The sequence below is a fragment of the Cherax quadricarinatus genome, unplaced genomic scaffold, assembly GCF_038502225.1.
Source record: "Cherax quadricarinatus isolate ZL_2023a unplaced genomic scaffold, ASM3850222v1 Contig2040, whole genome shotgun sequence".
Classification (NCBI taxonomy): domain Eukaryota; kingdom Metazoa; phylum Arthropoda; class Malacostraca; order Decapoda; family Parastacidae; genus Cherax; species Cherax quadricarinatus.
The window spans coordinates 47,982-67,587 of record NW_027197066.1 but is presented as its reverse complement, the minus strand read 5'-3'; the positions used below and the strand labels follow the sequence as shown (position 1 = coordinate 67,587).

The following is a 19,606-nucleotide window of genomic DNA, read 5'->3' as shown; positions in this document are numbered from 1 at the left end:
TGTCCCACTGAACCCCGTTCAGGTAGTTCCTCATTCCTGTGTAGTCCCCTTTCTTGTAGTTTGGCTTCATTCGTCCTGGCCTTCCTGCTTCTCCCTCCACTTGTAGCTCTACTGTGTATTCGAAGCTTAAAACCACATGGTCACTGGCCCCAAGGGGTCTTTCATATGTGATGTCCTCGATATCTGCACTACTCAAGGTGAATACTAAGTCCAGCCTTGCTGGTTCATCCTCTCCTCTCTCTCTTGTAGTGTCCCTTACGTGTTGGCACATGAAGTTTTCCAGTACCACCTCCATCATCTTAGCCCTCCATGTATCTTGGCCCCCATGTGGGTCCAAGTTCTCCCAATCGATCTCCTTGTGGTTAAAGTCACCCATGATCAGGAGCTTTGCCCTGCATGCATGAGCTCTTCTGGCCACTCTAGCCAGTGTGTCAACCATCGCTCTATTGCTCTCGTCGTACTCTTGCCTTGGCCTCCTGCTGTTCTGTGGTGGGTTATACATCACTGCTATTACCACCTTGGGACCTCCAGAGTGAAGTGTTCCCACTATGTAATCACTTTCTTCTCCGCTGTCTCCTCTCTCCAGCTCATCAAAATTCCAGCGATTTTTGATCAGCAACGCCACTCCTCCACCCCCCCTGTTCCCTCTGTCTTTCCTCAGGATTTGGTATCCCGTTGGAAAGATGGCATCTGTTATCATACCTGTAAGCTTGGTTTCTGTGAGAGCTATGATGTCCGGTGATGCTTCTTTGACTCTTTCATGCCACTCCTCCCACTTATTTGTTATTCCATCAGCGTTTGTGTACCATACCTTCAGTTTCCTTTCCAACACTGTGGTTTGGGGGGCCTGTGAGGGTGGGAGACCTGGTGGCATACTGTGGGATTCTATAGCTCGGTGTTGGGTGGAGGCTGTGGGTATGGATTGTAGTGTGTGTTGGGATGGTGTGATAGGTTGTATGGTTCTGAGAGTAGTTGTGTGTGTGCTTGCCCTTGCTGTTCTGTTCTGCTCTGACTGACCTCTGCTGGTTCCCTCCTTGTCTCTTTTCCTAGCTCCTTTCGCTTTTTTGTCCTCTCCCTCAGCTGCTGTCGTTCTGATTTTGTTCTGTCTCTGTCTAGGAACACCCTCTTGTACTCTTCCGAGTATTTCAATCGTGGTTTCTCTTGGAGGATCCTGTTCCGCACTGTTTCCGTCCTGAGAATCAGCTTGATTGGTCGGTTTCTCCCCTTCGAGTACCCCCCTATTCTCTGAAAATTTACAATCTCGTCCATCTCTTCACCTATTTCCGTGATGATTTTCTCAATCTCCTTTCTTTCTTCCTGCTGCCTTTCAGTGTGTGTCCTTTCCTCTCTCTCCTGAAGCCCATGGATAAACACTGATTTTGCCCTTTCTTCCTCCCATTGCCTCACCCTCTGTGACTCTGGATCCTGCCTGTATGTGGTCAGTTTCTCCCTTGATTTTTCCAGTGGCTCTTGATAGCCTTGTTGTGCCTCAGCATTCGACCTATCACCCTCTCCATCTGCAACCAGCTGATCTTCCCTTTCACTCCTTGGTCCTCCTTGGCAGATTGATATGACCTTAGCATAATTCATAATTCCTTCCTTCCTGTTCGGCCTCGCAGCTTCATATGCTGTGTCTTCTCTGGTCACTGCCCCTGTAACTCGCTTCAGCCTATTTATCTCAACTTCTAGGACCCTTATCTTGGCTACTGCAGTTTCGACTTGTGCCTCCCAATTCTTTGTCTCCTTCTCCAACCTCTTTTCCAATTTCACAGAGAGCTCTTTCTCCATTTTTTCAGAAAGCTCTCCTAATTTTCTCTCCCACTCTTGTTCCATCCTTTTCCACTGCTCCTCCATCCACTCCTCCCTACCAGAACCATTCTCATCTGATCCTTGGTTCCTGCGAGTCCCCACCATTTTTTTTTTTTTTTTTTTTTTTTTTTTTTGTGTGTGTGTGAGTGAGAGAAGGGTGGTGTGTGTGTGAGTGTGTGTGTGTGTGTGTGTGTGTGTGTGTGTGTGTGTGTGTGTGTGTGTGTGTGGGTGTGTGTGTGTGTGTGTGTGTGTGTGTGTGTGTGTGTGTGTGTGTGTGTGTGTGTGTGTGTGTGTGTGTGTGTGTGTGTGTGTGTGTGTGTGTGTGTGTGTGTGTGTGTGTGTGTGTGTGTGTGTGTGTGTGTGTGTGTGTGTGTGTGTGTGTGTGTGTGTGTGTGTGTGTGTGTGTGTGTGTGTGTGTGTGTGTGTGTGTGTGTGTGTGTGTGAGTGTGTGTGTGTGTGTGTGTGTGTGTGTGTGTGTGTGTGTGTGTGTGTGTGTGTGTGTGTGTGTGTGTCACCTATTTGTACTCACCTATTTGTGGTTGCAGGGGTCGAGTCACAGCTCCTGGCCCCGCCTCTTCGCTGATTGCTACTAGGTCCTCTCTCTCCCTGCCCCATGAGCTCTATCATACCTCGCCTTAAAACTATGTATGGTTCCTGCCTCCACTACATCACTTTCTAGGCTATTCCACGGCCTGACTACTCTATGACTGAAGAAATACTTCCTAACATCCCTTTGATTCATCTGAGTCTTCAACTTCCAATTGTGACCTCTTGTGTCTGTGTCCCATCTCTGGAACATCCCGTCTTTGTCCACCTTGTCTATTCCGCGCAGTATTTTATATGTCGTTATCATGTCTCCCCTGACCCTCCTGTCCTCCAGTGTCGTCAGGCCGATTTCCCTCAACCTTTCTTCGTAGGACAATCCCCGTAGCTCTGGGACTAGTCTTGTTGCAAACCTTTGCACTTTCTCTAATTTCTTGACGTGCTTGACTAGGTGTGGATTCCAAACTGGTGCTGCATACTCCAGTATGGGCCTGACGTAAATGGTATACAGAGTCTTAAACGAATCCTTACTGAGGTATCGGAACGCTATCCGTAGGTTTGCCAGGCGCCCGTATGCTGCAGCAGTTATCTGATTGATGTGCGCCTCAGGAGATATGCTCGGTGTTATACTCACCCCCAGATCTTTTTCCTTGAGTGAGGTTTGCAGTCTTTGGCCATCTAAACTATATTGTGTCTGCGGTCTTCTTTGCCCTTCCCCAATCTTCATGACTTTGCATTTGGCAGGGTTAAATTCAAGGAGCCAGTTGCTGGACCAGGCTTGTAGCCTGTCCAGGTCTCTTTGTAGTCCTGCCTGATCCTCATCCGATTTGATTCTTCTCATTAACTTCACATCATCTGCAAACAAGGACACTTCTGAGTCTATCCCTTCCGTTATGTCGTTCACATATACCAAGAACAGCACAGGTCCTAGGACTGACCCCTGTGGAACCCCGCTTGTCACAGGCGCCCACTCTGACACCTCGTCGCGTACCATGACTCGTTGTTGCCTCCCTGTCAGGTATTCTCTGATCCATTGCAGTGCCTTTCCTGTTATGTGTGCCTGATCCTCTAGCTTTTGCAGTAACCTCTTGTGAGGAACTGTGTCGAAGGCCTTCTTGCAGTCCAAAAATATGCAGTCGATCCACCCCTCTCTCTCTTGTCTTACTTCTGTCACCTTGTCATAAAACTCTAGTAGGTTTGTGACACAGGATTTTCCTTCCCTGAAACCGTGCTGGTTGTCAATTATACACTTGTTTCTTTCCAGGTGCCCCACCACTCTCCTCCTGATGATCTTCTCCATGACCTTGCATACTATACACGTTAGTGATACAGGTCTGTAGTTTAGTGCCTCATGTCTGTCTCCCTTTTTAAAAATTGGGACTACATTTGCCATTTTCCATACCTCAGGGAGTTGCCCAGTTTCAAATGATGTGTTGAAGATCTTTGTTAATGGCTCACACAATATCTCTGCTCCCTCTTTAAGGACCCATGGAGAGATGTTGTCTGGTCCCACCGCCTTTGAGGTGTCAAGTTCGCATAGCAGCTTCTTCACCTCCTCCTTGGTTATATGTACCTCATCCAGCACTTGCTGGTGTGCCCCCCTGTTCTGATTTCTTGGAGTCCTACTGGTTTCCACTGTAAATACCTCTTTAAATCTTGTGTTGAGCTCCTGACATACCTCTCGGTCGTTTCTTGTGAATTCCCCATCACCCTTCCTCAGTCTGATTACCTGGTCCTTGACTGTTGTTTTCCTCCTGATGTGGCTGTACAACAGCTTCGGGTCAGTCTTTACTTTTGATGCTATGTCATTTTCATATTGTCTCTGAGCCTCCCTTCTTATCTGTGCATATTCGTTTCTGGCTCTTCGGCTGATTTCTTTATTTTCCTGAGTTCTCTGTCTTCTGTACCTTTTCCATTCTCTAGTACACCTAGTTTTTGCCTCCCTACACCTTTGGGTGAACCAAGGACTCGTTCTGTTCTTCCCATTATTTCTGTTTCCCTTGGGAACAAACCTCTCCTCTGCCTCCTTGCATTTTGTTGCTACATAGTCCATCATTTCTTGTACTGGTTTTCCTGTCAGTTCCCTCTCCCACTGAATGTCTTGAAGGAAGTTCCTCATGCCTGAGTAGTTCCCCCTTTTGTAGTTTGGTTTTTCCCAGCCTATTCCTGCTACTCTCTCCACTTGGAGCTCAACTATGTAGTCGAAGCACAGAACCACATGATCACTAGCTCCCAGGGGCCTTTCATACATGATACCCTCGATGTCCGAACTACTCATGGTGAATACAAGGTCCAGCCTTGCTGGTTCATCCTCTCCTCTCTCTCTGGTAGTGTCTCTAACATGTTGATGCATGAGGTTTTCCAGTACCACATCCATCATCTTGGCTCTCCATGTTTCGGGACCCCCATGGGGCTCCAGGTTTTCCCAGTCAATCTCCTTGTGATTGAAATCACCCATAACTAGTAACTTTGCTCCCCCCATGTGTGCTCTCCTGGCCACCTCGGCTAGTGTGTCGATCATTGCTCTGTTGCTCTCATCGTATTCTTCTCTTGGCCTCCTGCAGTTCTGTGGTGGGTTGTACATTACTGCAATTATCACCTTATGTCCCTCAGACTGGATTGTTCCTACTAAGTAGTCCCTTTCGCCCGTGCCATCCATTCCTTCCATTTTCTCAAAACCCCACTGGTTTTTAATGAGCAGTGCAACTCCTCCTCCCCCTCTCCTCCCTCTGTCTTTCCTGAGGATTTGATATCCGGATGGAAAGATTGAATCTGTTATTATTCTGGTGAGTTTTGTTTCTGTGAGTGCTATTATGTCTGGGGATGTCTCTTTGATTCTTTCGTGCCACTCCTCATACTTGTTTGTTATTCCATCTGCATTTGTATACCACACCTTCAACTTCTTTTCTAAGACTGTGGTCTGGGAGGTATATTGGGGTTGGGGAAGTGGGAGACCTGGTAAGGAACTATGGGTTGTTGCTGTGGGGGTGGAGTTTGTAATGTAGTGGGTGGGGGCATTGGATGTGGCATGGGTGTTTTGATTTAGAGTGTTTGGTTGCACTGGGGTTGACCTGGTTGGGAGGCTTCTATAGGAAGTTGTGAGGGAGGCTGTATTTGATCTTCTTCCTGGGTCTGGGATCTCCTGTCTGTCTTCTCCATCCCCTCTCTTTCCTCCTTTCGCCTTTGTACCATCTCTCTCAGTTTCTGCCTTTCTTCTTGTGTTCTGTCGCGGTCGAGATACACCTTCCTGTATGCCGGCATGTCCCTTAATCGTGCTTTCTCCTGCAGGATCCTGGTCCGAGTCGCTTCTGCCTTGAAGGTCACTTTCACTGGCCGGGTTCTTTTTTTTACAAACCCCCCTATTCTCCGAAAATTTTCCAGCTGGGTCATGTCGTCTTCTCCTATTGCTTTCATGATGCTTTCAATTGCTTTTTTTTCCCCTTGTTTTCTTGCTTCATATGTTTCCCCTTCAACTTCCTGGAGCCCATACACAAAGACTGACCTCACCCTTTCATTCTCCCACTGCATATCCCTGTGTATCCCCTCATTTAATTTGGTTTCCTCCACTGCAGCTTTCCTTTCTTCAGTTTCACTGGCTAATGTACTTGGGCTCAGTGGCCTGTCATTTTCCCTTCTCGGCTTTCCTTGGGCTCTGTTGTTGTCTGTTAGGGCCTCCACATAAAGCTTAGCTCTTTCATTTACTACAGTCTCCTCTGATAGAGCTTCTCCATGCAGTTGTGCCCCTTCTTTCCCTACAGTCCCCTTATTTGTGGCTGAGGTAGCAGTCTCTGTTGTCAATCCCAAAATGTTCTTTAGTTCTTTAGGCTGTTTCAGATTTTTCAGTTCCTCTTCTAAACTCTGTATCCTAGCCTCTGCTGCTTTGACATGCACCTCCCACTTCCTGCTTTCCATATCTATCCTCTCTTCCATTCTCATGCTAAGTTCTTCTAGTTTCTTTTCCCATTCATGATCCCTTTTTATGAGCTCTGCTGCCCAATCTTCCTTTGCAGTTTCCTCCTCCTGTCCCTTGGTTTTTCTTGTTGCTCTCTGGCAACCCATTTTTGTTTTATCCTGATTGCCTCAGAGTGGGAAACCTATGTAGTTCTGTATGTTAGGTTAGTAGTGTGTATGTCAGAGTGTGGGGGGGGGGAAGTAGTGGAGGAACTGTGGCTATGTGGGAGTGGAGTGGGGTGGGGTGGGGAGGGTTTAGGGTGAACGGGGGAGGGGAGGGTGATCGAGGGAGGGGAGGGATCAGGGGAAGTAGTGAGATGTCGGTGGTGAGGGGGGGAGTGTATGTGTGTCTGGATATGTGTGTCTGGATATGTGTGTCTGGATATGTGTGTCTGGATGTGTGTGTGTGTGTGTGTGTGTGTGTGTGTGTATGTGTGTGTGTGTGTGTGTGTGTGTGTGTGTGTGTGTGTGTGTGTGTGTGTGTGTAATTTTGTGTGTAATTTTGTGTGGAATTATGTGTGGGTTTATTATGTACTGAAAGGTAGGTGGCTTGTGCGTTGTAATGTAAGTCTCAGTGGTCCTTGGCTGCCCACAACTTCTTGTGACCTGACCCCCAACCTCCTGTGTGTGTGACTGTGTGTGAGTGTGTGTCTGTGTGTGTGTGTGTGTTTGTGTATGTGTGTATATATGTGTGTGTGTGTGTGTGTGTGTGTGTGTGTGTGTACTCACCTATTTGTACTCACCTATTTGTGGTTGCAGGGGTCGAGTCCTAGCTCCTGGCCCCGCCTCTTCACCGGTTGCTACTAGGCCCTCTCTCTCCCCGCTCCATGAGCTTTATCAAACCTCGTCTTAAAACTGTGTATGGTTCCTGCCTCCACTACGTCATTTTCTAGGCTATTCCACTGCCTTACAACTCTATGACTGAAGAAATACTTCCTACTATCTCTCTGACTCATTTGTGTCTTCAACTTCCAATTGTGGCCTCTTGTTTCTGTGTCCCCTCCCTGGAACATCCTGTCTTTGTCCACCTTGTCTATTCCACGCAGTATTTTATATGTCGTTATCATGTCTCCCCTGACCCTCCTGTCCTCCAGTGTCGTCAGGCCGATTTCCCTTAATCTTTCTTCATAGGACATTCCCCTTAGCTCTGGAACTAACCTTGTTGCAAACCTTTGTACTTTCTCTAGTTTCTTGACGTGCTTTATCAAGTGCGGGTTCCAAACAGGTGCTGCATACTCCAGTATGGGCCTGACATACACGGTGTACAGTGTCTTGAATGATTCCTTACTAAGGTATCGGAATGCTGTTCTCAGGTTTGCCAGGCGCCCATATGCTGCAGCAGTTATCTGATTGATGTGTGCTTCCGGAGACATGCTCGGTGTTATACTCACCCCAAGATCTTTCTCCTTGAGTGAGGTTTGCAGTCTTTGGCCACCTAGCCTATACTCTGTCTGTGGTCTTCTGTGCCCTTCCCCTATCTTCATGACTTTGCATTTGGCAGGATTAAATTCGAGAAGCCATTTGCTGGACCAGGTGTCCAGTCTGTCCAGGTCTCTTTGAAGTCCTGCCTGGTCCTCATCAGATTTAATTCTCCTCATTAACTTCACATCATCTGCAAACAGGGACACTTCTGAGTCTAACCCTTCCGTCATGTCGTTCACATATACCAAAAATAGCACTGGTCCTAGGACCGACCCCTGTGGGACCCCGCTCGTCACAGGTGCCCACTGTGATACATCATTACGTACCATGACTCGTTGTTGCCTCCCTGTCAGGTATTCTCTGATCCATTGCAGTGCCCTTCCTGTTATATGCGCCTGATGCTCTAGCTTCTGCACTAATCTCTTGTGAGGAACTGTGTCAAAGGCCTTCTTGCAGTCCAAGAAGATGCAATCAACCCACCCCTCTCTCTCTTGTCTTACTTCTGTTATTTTATCATAAAACTCCAGAAGGTTTGTGACACAGGATTTGCCTTCCGTGAATCCGTGCTGGTTGGCATTTATACTCCTGTTCCGTTCCAGGTGCTCCACCACTCTCCTCCTGATAATCTTCTCCATAATTTTGCATACTATACACGTCAATGACACAGGTCTATAGTTTAGTGCCTCTTTTCTGTCTCCTTTTTTGAAAATGGGAACTACATTTGCCGTCTTCCATACCTCAGGTAGTTGCCCAGTTTCCAGGGATGTGTTGAAGATTGTGGTAAGTGGCACGCACAACATATCTGCTCCCTCTCTAAGGACCCATGGGGAGATGTTGTCCGGTCCCATTGCCTTTGAGGTATCGATGTCCCTTAGCAGTTTCTTCACCTCCTCCTCATCTGTATGTATGTCGTCCAACACTTGTTGGTGTATTCCTTGCTGGTGTCCCCATCTGGTCTGTCCCCCCAGAGTCCTTCCTGTCTCTACTGTAAATACTTCCTTAAATCTCGTGTTGAGCTCCTCACATACCTCTTGATCGTTTCTTGTGAGTTCTCCACCTTCTTTCCTCAGCCTTATCACCTGGTCCTTGACTGTTGTCTTCCTCCTAATGTGGCTATACAGCAGTTTCGGGTCAGATTTGACTTTCGATGCTATGTCGTTTTCATACTGTCGCTGGGCCTCCCTCCTTATCTGCGCATACTCGTTTCTGGCTCTTCTACTAATCTCCTTGTTTTCCTGGGTCCTATGCCTCCTGTACCTTTTCCATTCTCTGTTGCACTTAGTTTTTGCCTCCCTACACCTTCGGGTAAACCAAGGACTCGTTTTGGTCTTCCTATTATTTCTGTTTCCCTTGGGAACAAAACTTTCCTCTGCCTCCTTGCACTTTGTTGCCACATATTCCATCATCTCGTTTACTGATTTTCCTACCATTTCTCTGTCCCACTGAACCTCCTGCAGGAAGTTTCTCATACCTGTGTAGTCCCCCCTTTTATAGTTTGGCCTGTCCCCTTCAGTTCCTGTTACCTTCTCCACTTGTAACTCTACTATATAGTCAAAACTCAGAACCACATGATCGCTAGCTCCAAGGGGCCTCTCGTAAGTGATGTCCTCAATATCTGAACTGCTCAGGGTGAACACAAGATCCAGTGTGTGTGTGTGTGTGTGTGTGTGTGTGTGTGTGTGTGTGTGTGTGTGTGTGTGTGTGTGTGTGTGTGTGTGTGTGTGTGTGTGTGTAAGTGTGGAATTATGTGTGTGTGTGTGTGTGCGTGTGTGTGTGGTGTGTTCTTGTGTGTGTGTGTGTGTGTGTGTGTGTGTGTGTGTGTGTGTGTGTGTGTGTGTGTGTGTGTGTGTGTGTGTGTGTGTGTGTGTGTGTGTGTGTGTGTGTGTGTGTGTGTGTGTGTGTGTGTGTGTGTGTGTGTGTGTGTGTGTGTATATATATATGTGTGTGTGTGTGTGTGTGTGTAATTATGTGTCGAATTATGTGTGGGTTTATTATGTGTCTGAAAAGTAGGTGGCTTGTGCTTGGAGTGTAATGTAGATTCTCAGTTGTCGCTTGTGTCCACAACCTCTTGTGACCTGACTCCCACCCTTGCAGTGTTGCCTATGCTCGACCTGCTTATAGTGAGTTAATCGCCTTGTTCAATGGATTACCATTTGCTAAACCTTATTGAATACTTGAGTGCCTATTCTTTATCGTGCTATGAGAGTTAGACCATTCACATTCAGCTTGGCGGTTAATTGGAACCTGGAACCCCACACCCAAACAACCACTCATAGGTGATACAGTACTTGTAGTGCAGCTGTAGCACTGTAGATTGTCCAGGTCGATGTGACGTCCTGGCGTAGATCCAGCTCGATGTACGTCCTGGCGTAGATCCACCTCAATTTCTTCTCGTTAATAATGTACCCTATTCACTGTATTTCTTTCACTGGTCACACGATTGTTTCACTTTATTATCTTTCTTGGGTGACACTTGACAACGTCGCCTTACACACTAGCCTGCCCACTCTGCGCCACAACGTTTTTATTTTCTAGATCACTTACAAAATTGTGGCTCTCCCCACACTTATGTGGCTCAGGCAGATTAAAAATCACTTCTAGGATTGTTCACTACCCTGACACACTTAGCAACCCTTGCAGAACACTTGGGTAGCCCTCAAAATCACTTATATTCCCGGAGCACGGAAGGCATGACTAGCACGCTCGCTGTCCCTACTGTGTGTGTGTATTCTGTCTTCCATATATCCGGTAACTACTCCATGTCCACTGACTTATTATGGATCATAAGTATACGTTCAGACAATATTTCTGCTCCCTCTCGCAGAAACCAATGGTGACACTAGGTCAGGTTTCATTGCCTTTGATGTATTCAGGTCCTTTATAAGTTTCTTTACATCTCCGGCTATTGTATGCGTATGTTTGATATTGTTGTTGTTGGTGTTGTTGTTGCTGTTATTGGTCTTCTTATCAACTGTTACTCTGGGTTCCACACCTCTCTAATTTCACAATTAAAGTAACACTTCCTTCTAAATTTAATCATTATAATACATACCAGTCTTACAGGCCGTTTCCTTAAGTAATCTCTTCATCCGTATTCTAACATAATTCCTGACTAGTTTCCTAGTTTTTCTCCTAACATGTCTCTTAACTTCCAACCTGTCTTTTAACTTTGTGTGATAATCTCCTCCCTTCCCAGCATTTACCACCCCTCCATACACTGATACATGACCCAACGCTCTCTGTTTTCTCTCTAACCTTTTTTTCCCAGTTCTAGCATTCTCCATCCACTTTGTTAATGCCCTTCTAACTATTTAACACTGGGGAAGTGTTTCTAACACATTCCACCACCTAGCAAGCTTAGCACCTACTAGCACCCGTTGTTCCTCCTAATTAAATCAATGACCTTCAGAAACCTCCTGGAGCTCCCAGCCCCATCAGACACCTAACTGTATGTAATGTTTCCTGCCTTCCTCTTCTTGCCTCTTGCTTTCCCTAGCACATTGTAACACCGATCTTCCACGCACAGAAGGGCGTGGGTTACGGAGAGATAATGTTCTCACTCTCCTACCTGCCCACGGCGGAGAGGCTGACAGTGGTGGTGGTGAAGGCACGAAGTCTTCAGTGGACGGGAGACAAGACTTCTGCCGACCCCTTCGTCAAGGTGTGTTTGTATATATATAGGTATATTTACATAGGTGTGTTTGGGTGGGTCGATTAATAACCCCTGACTCTCCAACATTCAATTCTTATTAACCAGTGTGACTGATTTCTGCCCTCCAGAACCCCAATATGCACCAAGTGCTCGTCTAGCAAAGTTCCGCTTACTCTCCACTCTGTGACTGAAAGAATACTTCTTAACGTCCTTCATCTGCCACCTATGACCCCCTGGCTCCCTCTCCTTGCATCTGAAACACTCAATCTCCTCCGGTGAATACTTTGTTAGTCATGATCATTTACGTCAGTGAGCCTCCTCTCGTATTCAATCCCCTTCAAATCTGATACTAATTTCCTTGTATGCCTTATAATCTTGTTTAGTTTTTTAGTGTATATATATATATATATATATATATATATATATATATATATATATATATATATATATATATATATATATATATATATATATATATATATATATATATATATATATATATATATGTCGAGCCGAATAGGCAGAACTTGCGATCTTGGCTTAAATAGCAACGCTCATCTTGCCATATAGGACAAGTGAAAATTTGTGTATGCAATAATTTCGCCAAAATCATTCTGAACCTAACGAAAAAAAAATATTTCACTGTGTTTGTTTAGTATTAAATTATTGTAAACAAATCTAAAATATATTTAGTTGGGTTAGGCTAAAATAAATTGTTCTTGTTATAATAAGGTTAGGTAAGTTTTCTAAGTGCTTTTTGGTGCAAAATTATAATTTTTACATCAACATTAATGATAAAAATATATCTTTAAACGTATAAGAGAAAATTTTAGAAAGGACTTAATTTTAAATGAGTTCTTGCTAATTGACCAGTTTTACATATTCGGCACGACATATATATATATATATATATATATATATATATATATATATATATATATATATATATATATATATATATATATATATATATATATATATATATATATACACATTAAGGTTATAACTTGTTTTACAACGTAATATTCCTGTATCTTAATCAGATGAAGTTTTCAATATCTTTTTAGAAAATGTCGCCCCTAAATGAAAAAAACGAGTAACGACAACAAATAACTTGAATGCATATTGCATTTAATATTAATAACAAATAAAACAGCTTACAGCATCATTGTTATCATGTTTGTACATATATTACTGCTTATTGTTTAGAATGAACTGAAGTTGCAGTTTGTTTTTGTTTCTGCAGGCAACATACAGTCCTGCATAACTTTGATTGCACATTCGGCACATTAATTACTTCTTGGTATATTGAGTACAGACGGTTCCTGCTTCCAGTGATTTTTCAGTGAGTTCAGTGATTTTTTAAAGTAAGGTTTCATTATATCTGACAAATTCTACAGGTCATTTTCATCGTACATCTGATCAGTAAACCAATAATGTGCCCAGGTGTATGATATGAATCTGCATATCTTCTCCAAAGTCTTCCGTCTTGTAGGTATAAGAATGAATGAAAGAATAGATAGAATGGATATTGAATTCTACCTCGCATTGCTGATGTTTGGAATTTTCTTTTTTGTTGTTAGGTAAGACACATATGCAACAGTTAGGTATCTTTATTTCGAAACGTTTCGCCTACACAGTAGGCTTCTTCAGTCGAGTACAGAAAAGTTGATAGAAGCAGAAGAGACGTGAAGACGATGTAATCAGTCCATCACCCTTGAAGTTTTGAGGTGGTCAGTCCCTCAGTCTGGAGAAGAGTATTATTCCATATTCTGAAACAATATGGAGTTGAAGTGACAGGATGGAGCCTTATATACCACCAGGTGGTGAGATGTAGGCCACAGGTAGAGGTAAGAATGTAGTCATTGGGAGGTCACTTTCTTCTCAAATCCAGCCATTCTCACTAGTAGAAGTTGTCCAAGTTGTTTTCTGTTCTGTACCAAGATACCATTGTGTTGCAGTGTCTGACAGAGTGAATACTAAAATGGTATAAAATACCGACAGGATTCTTCTTTGCAAATATACAGGGTCTAAAGCCAGCAACAAACAACAAAATACCTTTCATCCGTGGACTGCTTGCAGAGGCAAAGGCAATGTTCGCGGCTTTCACTGAGACCCACATAAAGGATCACTTGGACAACGAAATATGGATCCCAGGTTACAACCTATACAGATGTGACAGAGTGAACAGGCAAAAGGGGGGGGGGGGTTGGCCTGTACATTGCAGAGTCACTTGTTTGCACAGAACTGCTTAATGCCTCAAATGATGTAGTGGAAGTTTTAGCAGTAAAGGTCGAGAACCAAAACCTAGTCATTGTGGTAGTCTACAAGCCTCCGGATGCAACATCCCAGCAATTCCAGGAACAGCTGTTAAAAATTGACCACTGTCTGGAAAATCTTCCAGCTCCTGCACCCAACATCTTGCTCCTGGGGGATTTCAACTTAAGGCACCTAAAATGGAGGAATATAGCAAATAATATTGTTGCAGTAATAACACCAGGAGGCAGCTCTGATGAAAACTCACACTCACACGAGCTTTTAAATCTCTGCACAAAATTCAATTTAAACCAGCAAATAATAGAGCCTACTAGACTGGAGAATACACTAGACCTCATCTTCACTAACAATGATGATCTGATAAGAAATGTCACCATATCAAAAACAATATACTCAGATCACAACATAATTGAGGTTCAGACATGTATGCGCGGAGCCCCAGACCGACATAATGAGATTAGTCACGAGGGAGCATTCACCAAATTCAACTTCAATAACAAAAACATAAAGTGGGACCAAGTAAACCAAGTCCTAACCGATATAAGCTGGGAAGATATACTAAGCAACACAGACCCCAACTTATGCCTAGAACAGATTAACTTGGTGGCACTCGATGTATGCACAAGGCTTATTCCTCTAAGAAAAAGGAGGAGTAGATGTAAAATAGAAAGAGACAGGCGCTCCCTTTACAGGCGACGGAAAAGAATAACAGAGCGGCTAAAAGAGGTCAATATATCTGAAATGCGTAGGGAGACACTGGTCAGAGAAATAGCAAGCATCGAACTTAAGCTAAAGGAATCTTTTAGGAGTCAGGAATCGCGGGAAGAACTAAAAGCCATAAATGAAATCGAAAGAAACCCAAAGTATTTCTTCTCCTATGCCAAATCAAAGTCGAGAACAACGTCCAGTATTGGGCCCCTACTTAAACAAGATGGGTCCTACACAGATGACAGCAAGGAAATGAGTGAGCTACTCAAGTCCCAGTATGACTCAGTTTTTAGCAAGCCGCTAACCAGACTGAGAGTCGAAGATCAAAATGAATTTTTTATGAGAGAGCCACAGAATTTGGTTAACACAAGCTTATCTGATGTTATCCTGACGCCAAATGACTTCGAACAGGTGGTAAATGACATGCCCATGCACTCTGCCCCAGGGCCAGACTCATGGAACTCCGTGTTCATCAAGAACTGCAAGAAGCCCCTATCACGAGCTTTTACCATCCTATGGAGAGGGAGCATGGACACGGGGGTCGTCCCACAGTTACTAAAAACAACAGACATAGCCCCACTCCACAAAGGGGGCAGTAAAGCAATAGCAAAGAACTACAGACCGATAGCACTAACATCCCATGTCATAAAAATCTTTGAAAGGGTCCTAAGAAGCAAGACCACCACCCATCTAGAAACCCATCAGTTACACAACCCAGGGCAACATGGGTTTAGAACAGGTCGCTCCTGTCTGTCTTAACTATTGGATCACTACGACAAGGTCCTAGATGCACTAGAAGACAAAAAGAATGCAGATGTAATATATACAGACTTTGCAAAAGCCTTCGACAAGTGTGACCATGGCATAATAGCGCACAAAATGCTTGCTGAAGGAATAACAGGAAAAGTTGGCCGATGAATCTATAATTTCCTCACAAACAGAACACAAAGAGTAGTAGTCAACAGAGTAAAGTCCGAAGCAGCTACGGTGAAAAGCTCTGCTCCACAAGGCACAATACTTTCTCCCATCTTGTTCCTCATCCTCATATCTGACACAGACAAGGATGTCAGCCACAGCACCGTGTCTTCCTTTGCAGATGACACCTGAATCTGCATGACAGTGTCTTCCATTGCAGACACTGCAAGGCTCCAGACAGACATCAACCAAATCTTTCAGTGGGCTGCAGAAAACAATATGAAGTTCAACGATGAGAAATTTCAAGTTCTCAGATATGGTAAACACGAGGAAATTAAATCTTCATCATAGTACAAAACAAATTCTGGCCACAAAATAGAGCGAAACACCAACGTCAAAGACCTGGGAGTGATCATGTCGGAGGATCTCACCTTCAAGGACCATAACATTGTATCAATCGCATCTGCTAGAAAAATGACAGGATGGATAATGAGAACCTTCAAAACTAGGGGTGCCAAGCCCATTATGACATTCTTCAGGTCACTTGTTCTATCTAGGCTGGAATATTGCTGCACACTAACAGCACCTTTCAAGGCAGGTGAAATTGCTGACCTAGAAAATGTACAGAGAACCTTCATGGCACGCATAATGGAGATAAAACACCTCAATTACTGGGAGCGCTTGAGGTTCCTGAACCTGTATTCCCTGGAACGCAGGCGGGAGAGATGCATGATTATATACACCTGGAAAATCCTAGAGGGACTAGTACCGAACTTGCACACGAAAATCACTCACTACGAAAGCAAAAGACTTGGCAGACGATGCAACATCCCCCCAATGAAAAGCAGGGGTGTCACTAGCACGTTAAGAGACCATACAATAAGTGTCAGGGGCCCGAGACTGTTCAACTGCCTCCCAGCATATGTTGAGAAATGGGATTACCAACTAAGATATAATTTATAAATTGAAATATAGGGAACACTTAGCTGATAAAAGACAGCAAATCGTCTACACAGCTGCCCCTGCAGACGAGGTCTTGAATTGTTGTCATGATCATCTCTCAACGGGCTGAAATGAGTTATAATTTGTAAGATTATAAATTACCCCTAGGGGGTGTTATGTCAGCATATTTCATTCACTGATTGCTGACAAATTACGTACTTGTTTGGACTCAAAAGTCCGCACCCTACTGCCGACTATAGGTTGATTACAAACTCCTTGCGACTCAAGAACTGTGCAGTCCCCCGTACTACAAGAAATTCGTAACATACCTTGCTCTTGTAGCGTGAGCTATGGTGTTCTTCACACCCTCGACAGGTATCGGTGACTTGATAGAAGCTGAAGTGTCCTTGGATGTCCACGTCTTCCATAGTCTAGGAATACGCACACTGGTGCACTATGTTCCACAAGATTTGTCTTTATTGTTCACAGTCTTATCACTAAAGAAGCTGATCACACTTCTCTGTAAGTGTTTATTGTGTTTTGTGAGACACTTTGTTCACACTAACGCACGGACCAGTGTTCTTTGTTGGTTATCCTGGCGTCAATGTCACTCTCAGTAGAGTCAAAAGTAATCTGAAGACGCCACAGCACCCCACGCCGTCACTCCCCTAGCACAAAGGAAAAGCTGACCTAGTACTTTTACTTCCTTGCCACTTCCTCGATGAAGCAAAGCAGAATGTTTGATTCTTGCTGTCTTAAGCATAGACAAAAATGTTCACTATCTTTACCATGGTAATAAAGTGGGAGCAGGATTTTCCTTAATTGTCCTGCTAAGGTAAGAGATGAACTGTCTTTTACTAAGCTACACTTTGCAACACTGGACTGCATGGAGCGTCGAGCCACGTCACATACTGGTACTGCATCTGGGGTCAATTACTCGATGTAGCAGTAAACAAGATATTTGCCCCTTCTGAGAGGGCTGGGCCCCTCAGGGCTGAAAGGGGCTGAAGGGACTGAAGGGGGCTGAAGGGGATTGTTACCCACCTCCTGGAGAAAATTTCTATACACTGGGGGGCGGCAGAGGTTTGCTGCAGGTGAACTATTCATCACTTAACTTTAATTTGATTTTCTCACTCGCCACCACTGCTGCTTGTCTTTTCTGAACAGCTTTAGTCTGTGCGGTTTCTGGTGAATCACTAATTTTGTTTTCAACACTGTGTAATTCTAACGGCACTAGTTTATTTATTGTCCACTTATTCACTACACCTTTGCTTAAAACATCAACTGTCCTGATGATTCCATTTGCATCAGGATATATGGTCACAATTTTTCCAAGTGGCCATTGGGACCTCGGACCATCATTGTCAATAATCGCTATGTCACCAGGTCTTAAGGACTTATGATTTTCAGGAACACCAGCTCCATAGAAGTGTTCTCTCAATGAGGTGAGATAATCTTCTCGCCAAATTTTCTCCCAACGTTCAATCACTTTATTAAGGTGTTTGAATTTACGTCTGAGTTGCTCAGGTTCGAAATAAGTAGGATCCTCTATGATTTCTTTATCATTCATGGGAGGAACAGGTTCGAGCCTTCTGCCATGGAGTAAATGAAATGGACTTAACACTTCTAAATTGTCCAGATCATCGGTAACATAAGTTAGAGGTCTGTTGTTGACTCTATTTTCTATTTCAGTCACAACTGCACGGAATTCTTCTAAGTCGATTCTTTGACGATGAAGAATCTTCCTTAAACAACGTTTTACAATACCGATCATTCTTTCATAAAATCCGCCGTGCCATGGAGATTTAGGAGGAATGTATCTCCAACGACAACTGCGCTGATTCAGCATCTGTTGTACTTCTGGTTGATCAAAGATCTTGCTTATATAAGCAGCACCAGCAACAAAGTTCGTTGCATTATCTGAAATCATCAGTCTGGGACATGCCCTTCTGGCTGCAAACCTTCTGAATAATTTGATAAAAGTTTCAGCAGACATGTTAGTGGCTACTTCTAGATGTACTGCTCTAGTTGTAGCACAAGTGAACAAACAGATGTACACCTTGATGGGAACTTTGTCAACTGTTTTGGTTAAAATTATTGGTCCAGTGTAATCTACACCTGTCACCTCAAATGGAGTGACATGACAAACTCTTTCAGAGGGATATGGAGGTGGACCAGGATACTGACATACTCGCATATCGTAGTGACGACAAGTAATACAGTCCTTTATTTGTTTTTTCACACTTTGTCGACCTTGAGGTATCCAGTAGGATTGTCGTATATGACAAAGTGTGTCAGCTACCCCACCATGTAACACGTTACTGTGGGCGTTTTGCACAATCAGTTTTGTTAGCCAATGATTCTTGGGGATCAATATTGGATGTATGGCTTCTTTAGGTAGTGAAGAATTATGGATTCTTCCTCGACATCTTATAATCTTTTCCGAGTCGAGATAAAGTCCTAAAGAATTAATCATGACAGGTTTCTTTGGGGATTTATCTTGTGTTTCCAGAAATTTATATTCTGTAGAGAAAACATCTTTCTGTATTAGTTTCACCCAGTATTTAATGGGTTCAAGACATTCATAATCAGGTTTTATTCCTTTAATGAATTTAAAGACAAGAGCTGTAACTCTTAAGAGTTTACCCAAAGATGAGTATTTAGATCCATCAATGACTATTTCTGTTGTGTCTGCAGTATTTACACAACTTATTTCTGCTGTGTTCAAGCAGACTGTTTCTTCTGGCATAATGTGAGCTTTTTGCTGAGGCCAGTTATTTTCATTAGAGAGCCAGTTCGGTCCGTGGAGCCATAATTTATTATCCACAAATTTCTTGAGTGGGACACCACGTGACAACATGTCAGCTGGATTCTCTTGGGTAGAGACGTGGAGAAAGAGATAATCTCCCTGCATCTCTCTTATTTCTGCTACTCTGTTCTGTACATAGACCAGCTTACTCTTATTATTTCTTAACCACTGGAGAACTGCCTCATTATCACTCCATATCACGGTTTTTTCAATAGTGAGATGATCAAGTACTTTGTTGAGATAGACAGCTAATTTTGTACCTACATAGAGTGCTGTCAGTTCCAATTGTGGTACTGTTCTGACCTTCAAGGGTGCTACCCTGGCCTTTGAAGTAATTAGTGTACTTCCTTCAGCATTACTCATGTAAGCTACAGCGCCATAACCTCTGGTTGACGCATCACAGAACACATGTAATGTGTACTTGTTTCCCTCTTGATCTATTTGTCTGGGAAATTTAATTTGATGAAGTTGCTTAAACTCCTTGGATATTTCATCCCATGCTTGACTCATTTCTAGAGGCAAGTTCTTATCCCATCCAATTTTGAGTTTCCATGCATCTTGCATAAGCATTTTACCCT

The 19,606-nt window shown here is 43.8% G+C and overlaps 1 protein-coding gene across 1 annotated transcript in view; it reads left to right on the top strand.

Moving 5' to 3' along the window:
• Window positions 1-11,221: 11,221 nt before the first annotated feature.
• Window positions 11,222-19,606, top strand: part of LOC128684100 (synaptotagmin-12-like) — a gene marked incomplete at its 5' end in the record, with an annotated part of 31,453 nt that continues 23,068 nt past the window's right edge. Inside the window, one exon of the mRNA XM_070081239.1 lies at window positions 11,222-11,386. Within this exon, the coding sequence (XP_069937340.1) occupies window positions 11,222-11,386 (165 nt within the window). The remainder of the gene's footprint in view (window positions 11,387-19,606) is intronic.